Here is a 22,643-nt window from a genome sequence, read left to right on the forward strand (position 1 = left end):
CGAATCCGACCATCACTCCTGGTGAGACAAAACCGAGACTCGTCAGTGAAGAGCACTTTTTGCCAGTCCTGTCTGGACCAGCGACGGTGGGTTTTTGCCCATAGGCGACGTTGTTGCCGGTGATGTCTGGTGAGGACCTGCCTTACATCAGGCCTTCAAGCCCTCAGTCCAGCCTCTCTCAGCCTATTGCGGACGGTCTGAGCACTGATGGAAGGATTGTGCGTTCCTGGTGTAACTCGGGCAGTTGTTGTTGCCATCCTGTACCACGTACCAATCCTGTGCAGGTGTTGTTACACATGGTCTGCCACTGCAAGGACGATAAGCTGTCCGTCCTGTCTCCTTGTAGTGTTGTCTTAGGCGTTTCAAAGTACGGACATTGCAATCTATTGCCCTGGCCACATCTGCAGTTCTCATGCCTCCTTGCAGCATGCCTAAGGCACATTCACACAGATGAGCAGGGACCCTGCTTTTGGCGTTTTTCAGTCAGTAGAAAGGCATCTTTAGTGTCCTAAGTTTTCATAACTGTGACCTTAATTGCCTACCATCTGTAAGCTGTTAGTGTCTTAACGACCGTTCCACAGGTGCATGTTCATTCATTGTTTATGGTTAATTGAACAAGCATGGGAAACAGTGTTTAAACCCTTTACAATGAAGATCTGTGACGTTATTTGGATTTTTATGAATTATCTTTGAAAGGCAGGGTCCTGGGAAAGAGACTTTTCTTTTTTTGCTGAGTTTACCTGACTACACAGGCAGGGTAACATCGTACATTGGTGTCTATGGGGAAAACTGCATTCCAACCAGTACTTTTGTCACATTCAACAACGAAAAACCCTGGCTCCATGCAGAGCTGAGAGGCCTACGCTCTGCCAAGGAAGAGACACATAGGAGTGGCAACATGGACCATTGCAGAGTAGTGAAAGAATCTGAATAAGGGGATTAAAGCCGCTAAAGCACCATATAAGGAGAGGCTAGAACAACAACTCTCCACTAACGACTGCTCGTCTGTCTGGAGGAGTCTTCAGAAGATCACAAATTACCAACAAAAGAACACCTATGCATTGGGTGATCCCCTTCTACCTAACCAGCTCAACGAGTTTTACTGCTGCTTCGAAGCACAAAGGACCGTCAGCCATCAAGCCGTGGCGTGGGTGTGAGTCGGAGCTGCAGCGCCAGTCAGGCCCTGGTGAGGACATCGTCCGGAATGTCAATCTGCCTCCTGCCCACTCCTCTCCTGATCGTGTTGGGGGCGATGTTGAGGGGGAACTTGTGACTGAGCTGACCGGGTCCTTTCCTGTCCCTGTCCGTACAGGGGAATCGGAGAGGCCTGTGAGTGCATCTGCGCTTGGCCTGAAGGCGACGCTACAGCAAAAGGGGCTGGATATGCCGCAGGGGGGCAATGTTTCCCCGACCATTGCTCTTGTGCCCTTGGACTGCACAGGGAGTGGTGGAAAGCTGACCCAAGTCAAGAGTCAGTCTGCTGCTGACAGTTCTACACAAATCCAACTGACCATTGACCATTGCTGACTTCGACTTCTATGTGAGAGACAATTTCCTTTTTTTAAAGGTACCTATGAACTGAAAAGTTGGCGGTGGCGAACTGTGTTCAGACCTACTCATATGCACCTGAGAAATGGCGCAAACTGAGATTTTCACAAATTATTTTATTGAAAATGAAATACAGAAATATCTCTGTTACATAAGTATTCACACGCAGTCAATAGTTTTTAGAAGGACCTTTAGCAGTGATTACAGCTGTGAGTCTTTCTGGGTAAGTCTCTAAAAGCTTTGCACACCTGTCAAAGTTGTTGTTGATCATTGCTAGACAGCCATTTTCAGGTCTTGCCATAAATTATGAAGCGGATTTAAGTCAAAACTGTAACCAGGCCTTGTTTCTTTCAATGTTGTTTCTCAATGTCTGAAAGTCCTTTAGGTGCCTTTTGGCAAACTCCAAGCGGGCTGGCATGTGCCTTTTACTGACGAGTGGCTTCCAGCTGGCCACTACCATAAAGGCCTGATTGGTGGAGTGCTGCTGAGATGGTTGTCCTTCTGGAAGGTTCTCCCATATCCACAGAGGAACTCCGGAGCTCTGTCACAGTGACCATTGGGTTCTTGATCACCTCAATGACCAAGGCTTGTGTTTTAGGTTATTGTCCTGCTAAAATGTGAATTGTCTCCAAATGTCTATTGGAAAGCAGACTGAACCAGTGTGCTGAGCTGTATTCAATTGATTTGGATCCTAAAAAACTCCCTAGTCCTTGCTGATAAAATATTAAGAGTGGTACACATTGATGTGTTTGCAAACAGGATGCATGTTTCGTAATATTTTTTATTCCTTATTTTTACGATCATTTAGGTTAGTATTGGGGAATAACTACTACAATATTGTATATCCAGTTCTCCTATCACAGCCATTAAACTCTGTAACTGTTTTAAAGTCACCATTGGCAGTTTCCTTCCTCTCTGGCAACTGAGTTAGGAAGGACAGCTGTATCTTTGTAGTGACTGGGTGTATTGATACACCCTCCAAAGTGTAATTAATAACTTTACCATGCTCAAGGGGATATTCAATGTCAGCTTATTTTTTTAAACCCATCTACCAATAGCTGTCCTTCTCTTGGAGGCACTGGAAAATCTTCCTGGTCTTTGACTGAGGGATCTTACAGATAATTGTAGGTGTGGGGTACAGAGATGAGGTAGTCATTCAAAATGTTGCACACAGAGCTAGTCCATGCAACTTAGTATGTGACTTGCAAAGCACATTTTTACTCCTGAACTTATTTAGGCTTGCATAACAAAGGGGTTGAATACTTATTTACTCAAGACGTTTTAGATTTTAATTTAAAATTCATTTGTAAAAAAAAATCAAAAAACATAATTCCATTTTGACATTATGGGATGTGGTGTGTAGACAAGTGACACACAATTGCAATTTAATCTCAATTTAAGCAGCGTTCTCCACAAACAAATTCCTTGCATCTTTTCACTTTGTCTTTAAGAACCATGATGAGCACAGGCATGTCTGATTAGGCTTCGCTGTACCGCCGACTCTGACTCTAAGTAGCCTTCCATCAGCCTACTACCAAAGGTTGAACATGGGAAGAAAACCGCATGTCTGGTAGCTCGCGGTCTGTCAATGAGTATCTCGCAGACTCGCAAGTAGATAGTGAGAAATAATCAGTAGGCCTAATATTAAATGATTAAATCTGTGGGGGAAAAAAATGCCCCCCAAACTGTTTACAGGCATTTAACACCCTTCTGCATTTTTGCTATCTATTTTCCCAACTTCAAATTTAATCACAGTGTTAAAATGTTTATATTTAGTTGCAAAAGTAACAGTCCTGGCTGAGCCCCATATACCAGCACCACCATGGGGCACTCTGTTCACAATGTTGACATCAGCAAACCGCTCGCCCCCACAACACCATACACGTGGTCTGAGGTTGTGAGGCCGGTTGAACATACTGCCAAATTCTCTAAAATGACGGAGGCCGCTTATGGTAGAGAAATGTTCATTAAATTCTCTGGCAACAGTTCTGGTGGACATTCCTACAGTCAGCATGCCAATTGAATGCTCCCTCAAAACTTGAGACATCTGTGGCATTGTGTTGTGTGACAAAACTGCACATTTTAGAGTGGCCTTTTATAAGGTGCACCTGTGTAATGATCATGCTGTTTAATCAGCTTCTTGATATGCCACACCTGTCAGGTGGATGGATAATTTTGGCAAAGGAGAAATAATCACTAACAGGAATGTAAACCAATTTGTGCACAAAATTGGAGCGAAATAAGCTTTTTATGCATATGGAACATTTCTAGGGTCTTATATTTCAGCTCATGAAACATGGGACCAACACTTTACATGTTGAATTTATATTTTTTTTCAGTGTAGTACTTTAAAGTATTTTTTCTTAAGTACTTTACACCACTGGCTGTGTCTGAATGCACCAGGATATTTTTGTTTTGATAAAACAGCTCTGCCTGCAGGCCTGGATCCATGAGGGGGCAAAAGGGGACATATCCCCCTCAATTAAAACTTGTGCCACCTCAGTTTTAGTTTTATGTCCCTATATAAAAATAGCCCAAATGTTGCAATGATTGAGTGACAGGTTGTCACGAAATCTGTATCGCGTTGTATCAGCACCACGGACAGAGCGTGTTTGTGTGTAGGGGGGGCTTTTGAAAGCCACTGGGCGGTTAGGTAGGCTACGACTCCCTTGGGTTTCCATAAAAAGCTGAAAAGAACACTGCTCATCTGTGGTAAGCTACATGAATAATGTGAAACGCCTCAGCTTGTAATAATTGATTTTGATTTATAAGTATGAAGCTGCTTCAACTTACAGTTGAAGCTGCTTCACTCAACTCTGCCTCACGCCCCACCGCTAGAGTTTAGCTTCTCTGCTAGCTGCAAAAGGCGTTAGTGTTATTAGCCTGTATAGCTCTAACCAGCTAATCTGCCACTGCCACGATGGATATTAAAATCGAAGCACCGAGGCTGCCGCCAAGCCCAGCAGCGATGCCGCTGCCTAGCTCCAGCAAGCTACGCGTGCAGAACATACCCCCCTTTCACAAGCACCGCCAAGATAAATGGCTCAACAGCCCCCTCCACCACCGACTGTTCCTGACGATCTTAGAACAGAGGAGCCAGCCTAGAATCCTAATGCAGACAAGGCCTTCACCCAAGGTGGGTATTTTAACTGGAAGCATTGCTATTGATAGAACCAATGGATTCTCTAGGCACGCATCAAGCAAGTAGCATTTGAAATGCACTGCAATGTGGAAAGATAAACACGTTTGAAGTGGTATGGGAACTGAGGTGTCGATACTTGTTAATGATATAGGCACCTGGCAAGAACTCATTTTCCACTTTGACAAACGTGTTCAGTCAGCACAGATGAATCATGCTACATCCAAGGAAAGCACAACTAATCCAACTGGCATTTCAGGGCGATCTTACAAGAAGGTTTTGGTGAGAATGGAATGATTGATTACTCAGGAAGTTCAACAGAGCATCAAGGAAGCTGCAACTATTCTGAAAAAGGTAAGAAACAATCAAGCTGGTAGGTTTTGATCAAAATCTTGGTGTTATAGCCAGTGGCGTCACTTTCAGCAAAAACCTAGGGTTAATGGAATGGCAAAGTTACTTATTTTGCCAGCCTACATTTTCATTGCCAAATAGGCCTTGCTTTTAGTGTGTAGGGCTCTGTCCATTGTGCTGATACAGTGGAGATGGGCTACAGAGATGTCACGCCAACCTGTCACTTCAAAAGCACTCAATGGTCTCGCAATCTCAGGGTTTGAACTTTACGCTAATTGTGGTATAGCAGGATATAAGCAGAATTCAATTTAATTCCAATGCAAGAACCCCACATTTTTTGGCCCCCTCACTGATTTCAACTGTCCCCTTAGTCATTTTATATTGGCGCTGGGTCTGTCTGCTTGGGAAGTAATATCGACCAAACAAGCCATTTCTACCCTCTTTGCATCAAATATGTATGCTGCTGAGACAAGTTGCTAAAAAAATGTAATAATGGTGACAGCACTTCAACTCCTCCCCCATGGACCTTCTATTTTGCTACCCAGTGAATGACCAGTTTCTGAAATGTGGACCATGACTGTGCCCCTACGGCATTTATTTTGCCGGCATTGCCTTTTCATAAGGTGACGTGTGTGTGACGAACACACACACACAGTCTAATCACTGTCTAATCTACCATTATATTTAAAAAGTGTTTTCTATTTCCCTTGTGCATTTTGCCATTTCTTTCTAGAAGCATTATACTGCACATGACTATATTATTATTTTGCACCTTTGCAGTAAGCTCCAGTTTATAGTTCATGCCCAGTTCAGTGGGAACATTGTACGTAGGTAGAGGACGTTTTGTATAATCTGTTCCAAACAATGTGGTACATTACCTGTCTCTAGCCTACTCAACAGTGGAAGGTTGTTTCATGTGCACAGAATAATCGTAACAGCCACAAGCTAGAAACGGTTTATTTTATTTGTTTATGCTTTCCTTTGTTCATACTTCCATGTGTCTGTCCCTGTCATTTGGGTTGTGCGTCAGGGGTGCGCACGCATTCGTGCACCGCCATACAGTACATTACTGGGTTTCTGCCATTTGCCAGTTCCATTCATGTAACCATTCATGATTCATGTTGTTCAACGTGTGCTTCATTGAAAGTGCACATGGAAGTGGTCAATTCGGTTTTAGACCAAATATATGTCATGTGGTAATTATGAGAAAGCCAGCTACATTTGTATTAGTCAGATTTGTTTGATGTTGACTTGTTTGATGTTGATTGGTATGTTCCAGGAAGTGTACTTTCTTAAACTGTATATGGGCTCTTTTTGGAGAGAAATTCAGTTCTGCTTTAGAAATCAAGTGGGGAGGCTGCTTGAGCCAAGCACCCCCCCAACCTGTAATAGCTATGGAAGCTACAGGCTAAGCCTGTTTCAGGCTTATTGCAGTTGATTTTGTTTAAGAAGCAAGTCTGTCGTCGACCCGTTTATCTTGTGGATATCTTTGCCGGGCTATCACTACTGAACACTGTAAATACAGTGCCTTGCGAAGGTATTCGGCCCCCTTGAACATTTCAGGCTTCAAACAAAGATATAAAACTGTATTTTTTTGTGAAGAATCAACAACAAGTGGGACACAATCATGAAGTGGAACGACATTTATTGGATATTTCAAACTCAAAATCAAAAACTGAAAAATTGGGCGTGCAAAATTATTCAGCCCCCTTAAGTTAATACTTTGTAGCGCCACCTTTTGCTGCGATTACAGCTGTAAGTCGCTTGGGGTATGTCTCTATCAGTTTTGCACATCGAGAGACTGACATTTTTTCCCATTCCTCCTTGCAAAACAGCTCGAGCTCAGTGAGGTTGGATGGAGAGCATTTGTGAACAGCAGTTTTCAGTTCTTTCCACAGATTCTCGATTGGATTCAGATCTGGACTTTGACTTGGCCATTCTAACACCTGGATATGTTTATTTTTGAACCATTCCATTGTAGATTTTGCTTTATGTTTTGGATCATTGTCTTGTTGGAAGACAAATCTCCGTCCCAGTCTCAGGTCTTTTGCAGACTCCATCAGGTTTTCTTCCAGAATGGTCCTGTATTTGGCTCCATCCATCTTCCCATCAATTTTAACCATCTTCCCTGTCCCTGCTGAAGAAAAGCAGGCCCAAACCATGATGCTGCCACCACCATGTTTGACAGTGGGGATGGTGTGTTCAGGGTGATGAGCTGTGTTGCTTTTACGCCAAACATAACGTTTTGCATTGTTGCCAAAAAGTTCAATTTTGGTTTCATCTGACCAGAGCACCTTCTTCCACATGTTTGATGTGTCTCCCAGGTGGCTTGTGGCAAACTTTAAACGACACTTTTTATGGATATCTTTAAGAAATGGCTTTCTTCTTGCCACTCTTCCATAAAGGCCAGATTTGTGCAATATACGACTGATTGTTGTCCTATGGACAGAGTCTCCCACCTCAGCTGTAGATCTCTGCAGTTCATCCAGAGTGATCATGGGCCTCTTGGCTGCATCTCTGATCAGTCTTCTCCTTGTATGAGCTGAAAGTTTAGAGGGACGGCCAGGTCTTGGTAGATTTGCAGTGGTCTGATACTCCTTCCATTTCAATATTATCGCTTGCACAGTGCTCCTTGGGATGTTTAAAGCTTGGGAAATCTTTATGTATCCAAATCCGGCTTTAAACTTTTTCACAACAGTATCTCGGACCTGCCTGGTGTGTTCCTTGTTCTTCATGATGCTCTCTGCGCTTTTAACGGACCTCTGAGACTATCACAGTGCAGGTGCATTTATACGGAGACTTGATTACACGCAGGTGGATTGTATTTATCATCAGTCATTTAGGTCATTGGATCATTCAGAGATCCTCACTGAACTTCTGGAGAGAGTTTGCTGCACTGAAAGTAAAGGGGCTGAATAATTTTGCACCCCCAATTTTTCAGTTTCTGATTTGTTAAAAAAGTTTGAAATATCCAATAAATGTCGTTCCACTTCATGATTGTGTCCCACTTGTTGTTGATTCTTCACACAAAAAATACAGTTTTATATCTTTATGTTTGAAGCCTGAAATGTGGCAAAAGGTCGCAAAGTTCAAGGGGGCCGAATACTTTCGCAAGGCACTGTAAATATCAACACTTAGGCACCTGAACCCCTCCTCCGGAAATATCTGCCCTGCATTTCTACATTACCCTTTTCACACTGGAGTATTTTCTTCTTGCTGTGCAAATTTCCATATTGTATAGCTGTGAGCATACGACAGCTCTTAGTTTTGCATGCTGCCATGGAAAAACAAGGCCAGCTCTTCTCTGAGGAAAGTCTTAGCCAGCAGTATGCAGTGGATAGGCAAATTAGTTGATCCCTGAAACAAACAAGAGTTAATGTGTGTCTTATTGAACAGAACATGGCGAGCAACCGACCACACATACACAGAGACCGGACGCCTCGCTTCGGTGGCCTTCATTTCATTGACCTTCATTTAACGAACTCACACTTCCTCTAAATAGCTCTAACTAATTCTAACTCTTGCGCTCACCAACTGTCACTAACAACAAACAAAAAAATCTGGATCAAATATTAATACATTATTAGGGTTAGGATCATTCTTCCCTGAAACTATGACGAGAATGTCTGAGTTACATGATCATTAATGACATGCACTGGTGAGACGACAACACCACCACCACCAGCTTATCATTGATCTTGCTTACTTCCTTGAACTTTGTACAGCCATAGATAGCTGTGCAAAAACACACAACCCTACATGAGGTGGGTGATGAGAGATTACTTGTTTGTTTGTTCAGTATGTCACAAACCCATGGGGAACTGGTATTTCTCTGACAAGATCATGGGCAGAAGGAGCATGTTCTATTATAAATGTGAGAATGTTTCAGAGAAAATTAAAGAGAAAATGTGTGAGTGTGGGAAAAACAACCAGGCCACAAGAATGGGAATTTCCTTATTGTGGTGAAAAAGTTCAAACCAGACATACACTACCGTTCAAAAGTTTAGGGTCACTTAGAAATGACCATGTTTTTTAAAGAAAAGCACTTTTTTGTCCATTAAAATAACATCAAATTGATCAGAAATAAACTGAAATACAGTGTAGACATTGTTAATGTTGTAAATGACTATTGTAGCTGGAAACGGCAGATTTTTTATGGAATATCTACATTGGCATACAGAGGTCCATTATCAGCAACCATCACTCCTGTGTTCCAATGGCACGTTGTGTTAGCTAATCCAAGTATATCATTTTAAAAGGCTAATTGATCATGAGAAAAACCTTTTGCAATTATGTTAGCACAGCTGAAAAATGTTGTCCTGTTACCCGAAGCAGTAAAACTGGCCTTCTTTAGACTAGTTGAGTATCTGGAGTGTAAGCATTTATAGGTTCGATTACAGGCTCAAAATGACCAGAAACAAATAATTTTCTTGTGAAACTAGTCAGTCTATTCTTGTTCAGAGAAATTAAGGCTATTCCATGTGAGAAACTACCAAGGAACTGAAGATCTCAAATGTATATTTAAAAAAACAGAAATACCTTATTTACATAAGTATTCAGACTCTTTGCTATGAGACTCCAAATTGATCTCAGGTGCATCCTGTTCCCATTGATCATCCTTGAGATGTTTCTACAACTTGATTGGAGCACCTGTGGTAAATTCAGTTGATTGGACATGATTTGGAAAGGCACAGACCTGTCTATATAAGGTACCACAGTTGACAGTGCATGTCAGAGCAAAAACAAAGCCATGAGGTCGAAGGAACCGCTGTAGAGCTCCAAGACAAGAGTGTGTCAAGGCACAGATCTGGGGAAGGGTACCAAAATGTCTTCAGTATTGAAGGTCCCCAAAAATACAGTGGCGGTACCCAAGAAGGGAGGTAACCAAGAACCCGATGGTCACTCTGACAGAGCCCCAGCATTCCTCTGTGGAGATGGGAGAACCTTCCAGAAGGACAACCATCTCTGCAGCACTCCACCAATCAGGCTTTTATGGTAGAGTAGCCAGATGGACTCAGTAAAAGGCACGACAGCCCACATGGAGTTTGCCAAAAGTCCCCTAAAGGATCTCAGACCAGGAGAAACAAGATTCTCTGGTCTGATGAAACCAAGATTGAATGCTTTGGCCTGAATGCCAAGCGTCACGTCTGGAGGAAACTTGGCAACATCCCTATGGTGAAGCATGGTGGTGGCAGCATCATGCTGTGGAGATGATTTTCTCCAGCAGGGACTGGGAGACTAGTCAGGATCGAGGGAAAGATGAACAGCGCAAAGTACAGAGAGATCCTTGATTAAAATCTGTTCCAGAGCGCTCAGGACTTCAGACAACGACACTAAGCACACAGCAAAGACAACGCAGGAGTGACTTTGGGACAAGTCTCAATGTCCTTGAGTGGCCCAGCCAGAGCCCAGACTCGAACCCGAACGAACATCTCAAAATAGCAGTGCAGCGAAGCTCCCCATCCAACCTGACAAAGGCTGAGAGGATATGCAGTGAAGAATGGGAGAAACTCCTCAAATACAGGTGTGCCAAGCACGTAGCGTCATACCCAAGAGGAATCGAAGCTGACTCGAAGAGGACTCAATCCCTGCCAAAGGTGCTTCAACAAAGTATTGAGTAAAGGGTCTGAATACTTATGTAAATGTGATTTTTTTTTTTGCAAACATTTCTAAAAACATGATTTTTCTTTGTCATTGTCGGGTATTATGTGTAGATTGAGGAGGGATTAAAAAATATATATATATATTTTAGATTAAGGCTTTAAACGTAACAAAATGTGGAAAAAGTCAAGGGGTCTGAAAACTTTCCAATGCACAGTATGTAAATGAGATATTTCTGGATTTCATTTTCAATAAATGTGCAACATTTTCTAAAAACATGTTTTCACTTTGGAGTGGATATTGCTTACATCCGCTATGACAGGCTCATTGTCTACCCACCCTCCCTCCCTCCCTCCCTCCCTCAAGCCTGGAAGGGATGAGAGAACCAAGCCTATGGGTTTGTAGCTTCAACCCTGCAGAGCGCACACACACAGCAATTGATTAATGGACTGCTGAATGTATATTGTTTCCTCATGCTTTGTGTGCTCTTTTCCATATTATGTCTGTCTATCTCTGATAAGCTACCCAGGAAAGGGCTGAAAATAGCCCATATTAATATATGCAGCCTTAGAAATAAGGTTCATGAAATCAATAACTTGCTAACATCAGATAAAATGTATATATTAGGAATTTCTGAGACTCACTTTGATGATACAGTAGTAGCAATACAAGGATATAACATCTATAGAAGAGACAGAAAGTCAGTTGTACAAATGCTTATGGGGAGGTGTTGCTGTATATATATATATATATATATATATATATATATATATATATATTCAGAGCCATATCCTTATAATGCCTATAGAAGATCTCATGTGAATTTTTATTGAAGTGTTGTGGTTGCAGTTTCACTTGGCACATCTAAAGCCTTTTTGTTCGGGGTGTTGCTATAGGCCACCAAGTGCTAACAGTATCTAAATAATGTGTGTGAAATACTTGATAGTGTATGTGATGTAAACGGAGAGGTCTACTTTCTTGGGGACCTGAATATTGACTGGATTTCATCAAGCTGTCCGCTCAAGAGGAAGCTTCTCACTGTAACCAGTGCCTGTAATCTGGTTCAGGTTATTAACCAACCTACCAGGGTGTTTACAAACACAACAGGAACAAGATCATCCACATTTATATTAATACTGTAGAACTTTGGATGCAGTGATCACAATATAGTGGCTACATCCAGGAAAGCAAAAGTTCCAAAAGCTGGGCCCAAAATAGTGTATAAGAGATCATACAAAAGATTTTGCTGTGACTCTTATGTGGATGATGTTAAAAATATTTGTTGGTCTGATGTGATTAATGAGGAGCATCCAGATGTAGCACCTGAGGAATTTATGATTGTTGATAAAAATGCACCTGTTAAGAAACAGACTATTAGAACTGTTAAGGCTCCATGGATTGATGAGGATTTTAAAAACTGTATGGTTGAAAGAGATGGGGCAAAAGGAGTGGATAATATGACTGGCTGACTTACTGCAAATTGAGAAATTATGTGACTAAACTCAACAAAATGAACAAGAAATTGTATTATGAAGCTAAGATCAATGATATAAAGAATGATGGAACATGACGGGCAGGAAAACAAATTCAACTCCCATCTTTCATCGAATCAGATGGCTTATTCGTCACAAAACCATTTGATGTTGCCAATTATTTTAATGATTACTTTATTGACAAACTTAGGCAGGAAATGCCAACAACAAACAGTGAGCCATCGCGTTCATGCATAAAAAATAATAATAATGAAATAAAAGCATTTGCAAGTTTGAATTTTGTAAAGTTAATGTGGAATAAATATTGTTATCCATCAATCAATAATGACAAACCTCCTGGCATTGACAACAGATGGAAAGCTACTGAGCATGGTAACCGGCTCTATAGCAACTCCTATCTGTCATGTCTTTAATCTGAGCCTAGAGAAAAGTCTTTGTCCTCAGGCCTGGAAGGAAGCCAAAATCATTCCACTACCCAAGAGTGGTGAAGCAGCCTTTACTGATTCTAACAGCAGACCTATCAGCTTGCTGCCAGCTCTTAGCAAACTGTTGGGGGAAAAAAATGGTGTTTGACCAAATACAATGCTATTTCTCTGTGAACAAATTAACAGACTTTCAGCATGCTCATAGAGAAGATAACTCAACATGTACTGCACTGACACAAATGACTGATGATTGGTTGAAAGAAATTGTTAATAAGAAGATTGTGGGAGCTGTACAGTTAGATTTCAGTGCAGCCTTTGATACTATAGACCATAACCTGTTGTTGAAAAAATATACAATTGAAGTTGGAAGTTTACATACACATTAGGTTGGAGTCATTAAAACTCGTTTTTCAACCACTCCACAAATGTCTTGTTAACAAACTATAACTTTGGCAAGTTGGTTAGGACATCTACTTTGTGCACAACACAAGTATTTTTTCCAACAACTGTTTACAGATTATTTCACTTATAATTCACTGTATCACAATTCCAGTTGATCAAAAGTTAACAAACACTAACATACACTAAGTTCACTGTGCCTTTAAATAGCTTGGAAAATTCCAGAAAATGATGTCACGGCTTTAGAAGCTTCTGCTAATTGACATCATTTGAGTCAATTGGAGGTGTACCTTTGGATGCGTTTCAAGGCCTAGCTTCAAACTCAGTGCCTCTTTGCTTGACATCATGGGAAAATCAAAAGAAATCAGCCAAGACCTCAGAAAAATATTGTGGACCTCCACAAGTCTGGTTCATCCTTGGGAACAATTTTCAAACGCCTGAAGGTACCACGTTCATCTGTACAAACAATAGTACGCAAGTATAAACACCATGGGACCATGCAGCCATCATATCGCTCAGGAAGGAGACGCGTTCTGTCTCCTAGAGATGAACGTACTTTGGTGCAAAAAGTGACCTTGTGAAGATGCTGCAGGAAACAGCTACAAAAGTATCTATATCCACAGTAAAACGAGTCCTATATTGACATAACCTGAAAGGCCCCTTAACAATGAAGAAGCCACTGCTCCAAAACCGCCATAAAAAAGCCAGACTATGGTTTGCAACTGCACATGGGGGCAAAGATCGTACTTTTCGGAACTCTGTCAGGAGGAATGGGCCAAAATTCACCCAACTTATTGTGGGAAGCTTGTGGAAGGCTACCCTGAAACATTTGACCCAAGTTAAATAATTTAAAGGCAATGCTACCAAATACTAATTGAGTGTATGTAAACTTCTGACCCACTGGGAATGTGATGAAATAAATAAAAGCAGACATAAATCATTCTCTCTACTATTATTCTGACATTTCACATTCTTAAAATAAAGGGGTGATCCTAACTGACCTAAGACAGGAACTTTTTACTTGGATTAAATGGCAGGAATTGTGAAAAACTGAGTTTAAATGTATTTGTCTAAGGTATATGTAAACTTCCGACTTCAACTGTATGTGTTATGGTTTTTCAACCTCTAATAGAACTCAAAGGGTTTTCTTTAATGGAAGCTTCACTATTGTCAAACATGTAAAGTGTGGTGTACTGCAGGGCAGCTCTCTAGGCCCTCTACTCTTTTCTATTTTTATCAATGACCTGCCACTGGCATTAAACAAAGCATGTGTGTCCATGTATGCTGATGAATCAACCATATACGCATCAGCAACCACAGCTATGAAGTCACCGAATCCCTTAACAAAGAGTTGCAGTCTGTTTTGGAATGGATGGCCAGTAGTAATCTGGTCCTGAACATCTCTAAAACTAAGAGCATTGTATTTGGTACACATCCTTCTAAGTTCTAGACCTTAGCTGAATCTGGTAATGAATGTTGTGGCTGTTGAACAAGTTGAGGAGACTAAATTACTTGGTGTTACCTTAGATTGTAAACTGTCATGGTCAATACATATAGATTCAATGGTTGTAAAGATGGGAAGAGGTATGTAATAAAGAGATGCTCTGCTTTTTTGACACCACACTTCAAAAAGCAAGCCCTACAGGCTCTAGTTTTGTCTTATCTTGATTATTGTCCAGTCATGTGGTCAAGTGCTGCAAGGAAAGACCTAGTTATAACCTGTTGAATCTAGGGGGCACTATTTTCATTTTTGGAAAAATAATGTTCCCAAAGTAAATGGGCTATTTTGTCAGGACAAGATGCTAGAACATGCATATAATTGACAGCTTATGATAGAAAACACTCTAAAATTTCCAAAACTGTAAAAATATTGTCTGTGAGTATAACAGAACTGATATTGCAGGCGAAAGCCTCAGAAAAATCCAATCAGGAAGGGACTCTTATTTAGAAAGCTCTGAGTTCCTATGCGTCCCTATTGAGCAGTGAATGAGATATCAATCAGATTCATTTTTCTATGGCTTCCCTAATGTGTCTAGTGTCACAATACATAGTTTCAGGCTTTTATTTTGAAAAATGAGCCTGAACGTCAACATTGCGTCAGTGGTCAGCTGGAGGCTTTCAAGAGTGTTTTGTGCATAAAAGACAAATGTGGCCATTGTTTCTCTCTTTCCTACTAAGAAGCCACCTGTCCCGGTTGATATATTATCGAATAGATATTTGAAAAACACCTTGAGGATTGATTATAAACAGCATTTGCCATGTTTCTGTCGATATTATGGAGCAAATTCTGAATATTTTTCGGGGTTGTCGTTCCGGTCGAATTCTCAGCCAAACGTGAAGAACTAACGGAGTTATTTCGGCTACAAAAATAATATTTTTGGAAAAAAGGAACATTTGCTATCTAACTGGGAGTCTCGTAAGTGAAAACATTCAAAGCTCAGCAAAGGTAAACGATTTAATTGGATTGCTTTTCTGATTTTTGTGACCAGGTTGCCTGCTGCTAGCTAGGCATAATGCTATACTAGGCTATCGATAAACTTACACAAATGCTTGTCTTGCTTTGGCTGTAAAGCATAATTTCAAAATCTGAGATGACAGGGTGATTAACAAAAGGCTAAGCTGTGTTTCAATATATGTCACTTGTGATTTCATAAATATGAATATTTTCGAGTAATATTTATGTCCGTTGCGTTATGCTAATTAGTGTCAGTTGATGACAATGCTCCCGGATCCGGGATGGGTAGATCAAAGAGGTTTTAAGCTGCAGTTGGCTGAGAACAGAGCGGCATGTCTTGCGTTTCATTGTAATCAGAGGGCTGATATAAATACTATGCATGCCAGTCTCTCTTGGCTAAGAGTTGAGGAGAGACTGACTGCATCACTTATTTTAATAAGAAACATTAATGTGTTGAAAGTCCCAAATTGCTTGCATAGTCAACTTACACACAGCACTGACACACACACGTACCCCACCAGACATGCCAACAGGGGTCTTATCACAGTCCCCAAATCCAAAACAAATACAAGAAAACGTACAGTATTATATAAAGCCATTATTGCACGGAACTCCGTTCCATCTCATATTGCTCGAATGAACAGCAAACCTGGTTTCAAGAAACAGATAAAGCAACACCTCACGGCACAACGCCTCTCCCCTATACCTAGATAGCGTGTGTGTGTGTATATGTATTGATATGTAAGCTACGTGTGCCTGTGCCTTTAAAAAATATGTAGTTCTGTCCTAGAGCTGTTCTTGTCTATTAATGTTTTGTATTATGTCATGTTTCATGTCAACCCCAGGAAGAGTAGCTACTGCTTTTGCAACAGCTAATGGGGATCCTAATAAAATACCAAATTACCTAAATGATGGGGTATTGTGTGCAGATGGGTTTGAAAATAAATATGTTTAATCCATTTTGAATTAAGGCTGTAACGCAACAAAATGTAGAAAATGTCAAGGGGTGTGAATACTTTCGGAAGGCACTGTACATGCAAAATGACTAACTTGGATGTAATGGATATGAAGAACCTAACAGTGCTCAGCAAACTTTATTATCTTAAGCCTTGTGGTATCACTGTGCTACTCAATCAACCAACACTACCATAAACTATATTCCCAAAATAATCCCTTTTCACAGAAGCAAGGGTGTCCACAGCATCTCAGAATAGGAACAAGGGATGTTTTAGGTCCAAATCAGCAAAACAAATGAAATTCGGGACAGGTCACAAAGGAATGTCCTATGGACAATAACAAGAGGTTCGTCAGATATCCACTGAGGCGGCTAACAATAGCCAGTCATTTCACAACATGGACTCCTAGAAACCACACAGTCTCTGTTACAAATGTTTTTAAAAAAGCAGACTCAATCGGCATTAGGGCAACTTCTAGATCTTTAACTCTGCATTGTTGGAAAAGGACCCGTAAGTAAGCATTTCACTTACACCTGTTGTTTACGAAGCATGTGACAAGTAGAAATTTTATAACTAGAAGAAATCCCTACGGCAACCACTGTGCTCCTTTGTTAAGTTGCTATGGATGGGCTGTGTTCGAAAGAGCATAATGGTGCTCATTGTTGGGCTAAATGTGACACATAGTGACCCCTAAGTTCAACTCTATAAACTTCTGTGGTACGCTCTCTCTCTGTTTGACACAAAAGTTTAATTCGGACAATGGATACCTCTACGTAAATTAAAGTTACAGGACAAGTGTCAAAACTACCCCCTTTTCAACGCTACACCAAAATCTAATTACAATTCCATATACACAACATTAGACCACGCTAGAGAGAGCCTCCATGAAAGTCGTAACGGAACCTCTTTTACGTTTGTCCCGGAAAGCAGAGAGGCATTAGCTACTATCACAGAGTGTGAGCAGCATGTTGAAGTGAAAACCGTTTGAGAGAATTGCCATCATTATACCCAAAACCTTTCTGAGTGACGTAAGTGGAGACGGATATTGTACCGAGGTAAAATGCCAAGGGTTCCTCAGAGGCAAAATGTTCCCCTAGCTGTCAAATGGCCAACCTGCCTCGAATCCTAGTGACAACCAACACCTCCCTCTACAGGTAGGACTAAGACATGTTGTGTTGTCTGGGAACAAAATGCTTCCAAGTTCTGAAAAATCCAGCAGTGCCCGTAGCAGGTGAAAAAATGGTAAACATTTGCTGCGGGTTTATTCATATCAAATCTTTCCACAGCTCTGACATTGAATGAGAGATACAAAGAAGTGACATTACCATGCTGCCAAACAAAAACAACAGAGGACCAAGACAATTGTAAGATTTTGTTCTATTGAACAAGCCATCACATTTGGTTGACCAAATGTCACCTTCATTCTATAAAGATCTACTAGTAAATCTGTCCTTCTTTATTCAACTGTAAAATTGTTGATGCCCTTACCTTTCCCTGTGGGGAAGAAGCACTCCATCTCCACGCTGCTGCGGGAGTGGGAGATACAGAGGGCCGAGCTGGGCACCAGGCCCTCCTGAGGGGGGCTACGGTCGGTGGTCCGCACCAGACACCAGCCGGGGCGGTCACTGGGCCTCTCCAGCAACTCCACCGTCTGACCCGTCTGAAGGCTGAGCTCGCTGGAACAACCTGCTGTGAAGTCCTGCAACACCACCGTCAACTCACAGCCCCCGGAGAGCTGAGAGAGAGAGAGAGAGAGAACAGTGAGTTATATAGTCTTTAAAACAAGGCGGGTTTTTCGCACAAATAATACTATTATCATGGCAGAGAAAAGGAAAGAGCTCACATTGTTTTTATGCATATGCCCATAGCACTCCATTAAACTAATATGTGAATACCGTCATAACCACAACAGGGCTTTTTAATTTTCTTATTTAACTAGACAAGTCAGCTAAGAACAAATTATTATTTACAATGACGGCCTAAAGGGGAACAGTGGGTTAAGTGCCTTGTTCAGGGGCAGAATGACAGATTTTCCTTTGTCACCTTGTCAGCTCGGGGATTCGATCCAGCAACCTTTCGGTTACTGGCCCAACACTAACCACTAGGCTACCTGCTTGACCTACACTGGGACCTGAGCTGTGAGCTTTGCAGGGAATAGGGTGTCATGTGGGACAGCTTATGATAATGATTACAGATAATTATGAATGAATCTTGAACAATGATGAGTGAGGAAGTTAGATGCACAAAGATCATTTAATCCTCTAACTTTCTAACTCATCATTATTCACAATTCATTAATGATTATCCGTAATCATGATAGCATCCACTAGAATGTAGTGTTCAGAAACATATTCCATTCTTCTTTACAATAAAAGTGACTCCAAAATGATACGATACATTACTTACCATTCATTTATACAACATAGCAGAAACACAACCAAAACAAATTGAAAATGCATCCAACAAATGTGTAGAGTCACAAGCTTGATGTAGTCATTTAATATTAGGAATATGGGACCAAATACTAAACCTTTGACAATATACACTGTAAGTGAACTTGTCCAAATACTTATACCTTCAAGTGGGGGGACTAGATACATAAAGTGATTTCATTTCTACGATAAAACGGCAAAACAGATATGTACAATAATAACGTCAAATAAAAGGTGACATTCTGTACTGTCACCTCATAAAACATTTGATCTCAAATCCAAAATGCTGGAGTAACACGCCAAATTAAATATTTGAGCTTCTCTGTCCAAATAAATATGTAGGAGAATGTATCAGTTCAACACAGTTGACCTGGTCATGAACTCATTATCAGTATCAGAGATCAGCTTAGTTTCTAGAAAGAGAAGTCATGCCGTCATATTTATAGCAGGTTAGCCGTGTTTGTCACAAATCTTGTTCTGGAGGCAGCTCTGCAGAGTGATCACTAGCTGGCACAGCCACAAAGTCTTAAAATCAGACTTTAAATCTAACCCTAATGCCTAAACCTAACCTTAAAGACCAAAAAGCACATTTTAGTTTTCATAAATGTTTACAATATAGTACATTTGTGACTTTGCAGCTGGCACATCTAGTGGAAATCGCTCAGTTCAGCCTTCAAGGCAAGATTCAACCTGCTCATATTTACACCCACTAAATGACTCAACTGGATGGTATTATATGACTATGTGAGTGAAGTGTGGTAATAAACGGACGCTTACAGACTATATCTCATAGTCGTCTGGTGATTATGGCTGAGTCTCAAAAATAGCGACCCCGTTTGACCAGGGCCCATAAGAGGTCTGGGTCAAAAGTAGTGCACTATATAGGGAATAGGGTGTCATTTGGTACGCATGCCTATGGGAACTCTACACGAGGGAGCGGTTGTGGCACTATACCGGTTTGATCGATGAGAGTCATAAATGACTGCAGGCTCCCAGTTATGAGGAAATCCACAGTCTTCTATGATTATTCATGTTCTCCGGCTGAGGAAGATTATCTCTGGTTTCACAATCATCATCAAGCTAGGAGCCAATTGGAAGTCAGTAAATCTCCCACCTTGCACCTTGGGAAATGAAAATAGGATAGGATCAATCCTCAGGCTGTCACTTACAGTCGACTCAACACTTCCTCATCTGCTCAGACGCTCTACTCTGGTCCCATGTCCATAGCACACAAATGACTACATCAAACTTGTGACTCGACAAACTTGTTGGACGCATATTCTGTTCATTTTGGTTGCGTTTCAGATTATTTTGTGCCCAAAAGAAATGAATGGAAAATAGTGTTATTTTGAAGTCACTTTTAATGCAAATAAGAATAGATTCTAGACTCTTCTACATTATTATGGATAATCCTGAATGAATCGTGAATAATGATGAATGAGGAAGATCGACGGACCAAATACTAAACTTTTTACTACTTTAATACCCAAGTGAATTTGTCCCAATACTTTTGGTCCCCTAAAATGGGGGGGGACCATTCACCTGATATGGATGAAAATGCCTTCAAACTACAGCTGACAGTCTGCACTCGTATAATTTCAAATACAAAATGCTGGAGTACAGAGCCAAAACAACAATAAATGTGTAATTGTCCCAATACTTTCGGAACTCACTGTATATCAAGACAGACCACCCACAGCTTTCTGGAAGCATCATCAGGCTATGCATCACTCGCTACATTGTCCCCCCCATTTCTGACCACTGAGGATCACGGAGCCAAAACATGTGCTTCATTAAAGAGCTCACTATTATTAGAATTGTCACTGTAAGCCACAGTTAAGTTACATGGACATGGCAAACAAGACTGTTTGAGGGCAAAACGCTTAGTCTATTACATTGTCTATAACAACAACAACAAAAAACACATTGCCATGCTCAATGTAAATTCTTTATTGAAATAGGGTTTTAGTCCAGGAAGAGGCTTAATTTGTGTCCGGGAAACCGGCCCGCAGAGTTCAGTGGTATATCTGCCTGACTGCAGAATCTAATACACACCTCTCAGTTCAATAGGCTGACTAATATGCCCACAGCATTGATAAGAGGCATGAGTCATGTCCGAACGCTACCATCATCAACAGTTCACACCCTGTGCATAATAGGACAGAGTTCACAGAGTCAACAGAAAGCTCTGGGTCAAAGTTGACCATCGGTAGAGATCTAGGATCAGTTTCTAACCTTAACCATGAGTTGGGAAATGCAAAACTGACCCAGGATCAACATCTAGGGGCACCTCTACCCTACTCCCCAGGGGTGGAAGTAGATTTGATTTCTTACCGCTACGGGACCTAGTACATTTTTTTAATGGGTTTCATATATATAGATATAGAATCCCTATTAATTTAATATGATCTCTGTCGGCACAGTAAAGGTTTGCCATGGAACTTTCATCATGTATTACATTTTTAACAAGGCATAAACACAACCAGTCTTGATGTTTTCATCCGATTGTCAAACAATCACTTCAAAAAGCGCTCCTGTTGGCTACCCGCGCATGTTCGTCCACTCACTAAATAATTACAGCATCCAAACAGTGCACTGTGCACCCGCAATTTGATGAATGGAAAGAGTGCAATTTGGAGTGTCAAGTCAATTCGGTCATTTTCATACAGCTGACCTTCAGCAGGCTAATGTTAAACTATGGTGCAATTGCCTATAGTTCTCTTTGCTTTGTTTTAATTACTGTGATAGGCTCACGTTTTACCGGGACGCTGTACCGGACCCGGCTTACTTTACCCCTGCCCCATTGGCCCTGAAAGCAGAGGTAACTCTGCAACGTACATGGTTGGCCATCTGGTCAGAGGTAACTCTGAGGTAACTCCTGGATGGCCATCTGGTCAGAGGTAACTCTGCAACGTACATTGTTGGCATCTGGTCAGAGGTAAATCTGCAACGTACATTGTTGGCCATCTGGTCAGAGGTAAATCTGCAATGTACATGGTTGGCCATCTGGTCAGAGGTAACTCTGAGGTAACTCCTGGATGGCTATCTGGTAAGGGGTAACTCTGCGAGCTGCATGGTTGGCCATCTGGTCCCAGCTGTATAATTCATGAGTGCAAGTGGGGCTCAGACAGCCTGGGCCTCTCCTCTTCCTGTCTATGTATGTCATGTATGTTTACTCTCAACAGGCAGGCAGGCCATGCAGGCCACAGCACCACCTCAGTGTCTGTCCTTACAGGATCCAGCCTGAAGTTTCCCCTGGGTACAGATCTAGGATCAGCGTCCTCTCACACCAATCCTAACCTTAACCATTAGTGGGGGAAATACGAACTGACCCAAGATCAGTGTTTCACAACATGTGAATAATGCAATAATAATAAGATTCCCTCAACATATTTTATAGGAGACAGCTAGCTGCAGGATCTGTGTTTCACCCTCTCTCCTAAATAAAACAACAACCTCCCTGTGTTCCAAAGCCAACGGAACATCAGTGAACTGACCTCTCATTAAGTGGTGTCTTACATTGAAACTGTCCCCAAAGGAGTTAATTTGACAAAAACAAACAGCCTGCAGAAGAATCCCTTGTTACTATAGTGATAAATACTTGTTCGTTAATACATCCCATGGTTTTATACTGGCGAGCAGCACAACAGACCTCCACATGATTAATTCTGTCCAATTAGTAGAATAACAACTGCCAGTAACTCAGCCTAATTATTGTGGTGACCATAATAAAATATGATTGGAGCTGGACAGTTAAGGGGGATTCACAGTATGCATACATAGAAGGACACAAGGCCAGATTCATGTGAAATACATTGAGGGAGACTGTTTCATGGCCATTGTA

General features: G+C 41.3%; 1 protein-coding gene across 2 annotated transcripts in view; it reads right to left on the minus strand.

The window, feature by feature from the left end:
• The window catches only part of LOC112225162 (kalirin), a 288,186-nt gene that overhangs the window by 48,759 nt on the left and 216,784 nt on the right, over nucleotides 1-22,643 (minus strand). For both annotated transcript variants that reach the window (XM_042306448.1, XM_024388841.2), the window contains exon 34: nucleotides 17,856-18,102. In XM_042306448.1, coding sequence (XP_042162382.1) covers nucleotides 17,856-18,102 — 247 coding nt within the window. The remainder of the gene's footprint in view (nucleotides 1-17,855; nucleotides 18,103-22,643) is intronic.

This window comes from Oncorhynchus tshawytscha, linkage group LG26, assembly GCF_018296145.1.
Source record: "Oncorhynchus tshawytscha isolate Ot180627B linkage group LG26, Otsh_v2.0, whole genome shotgun sequence".
NCBI classification, from domain to species: domain Eukaryota; kingdom Metazoa; phylum Chordata; class Actinopteri; order Salmoniformes; family Salmonidae; genus Oncorhynchus; species Oncorhynchus tshawytscha.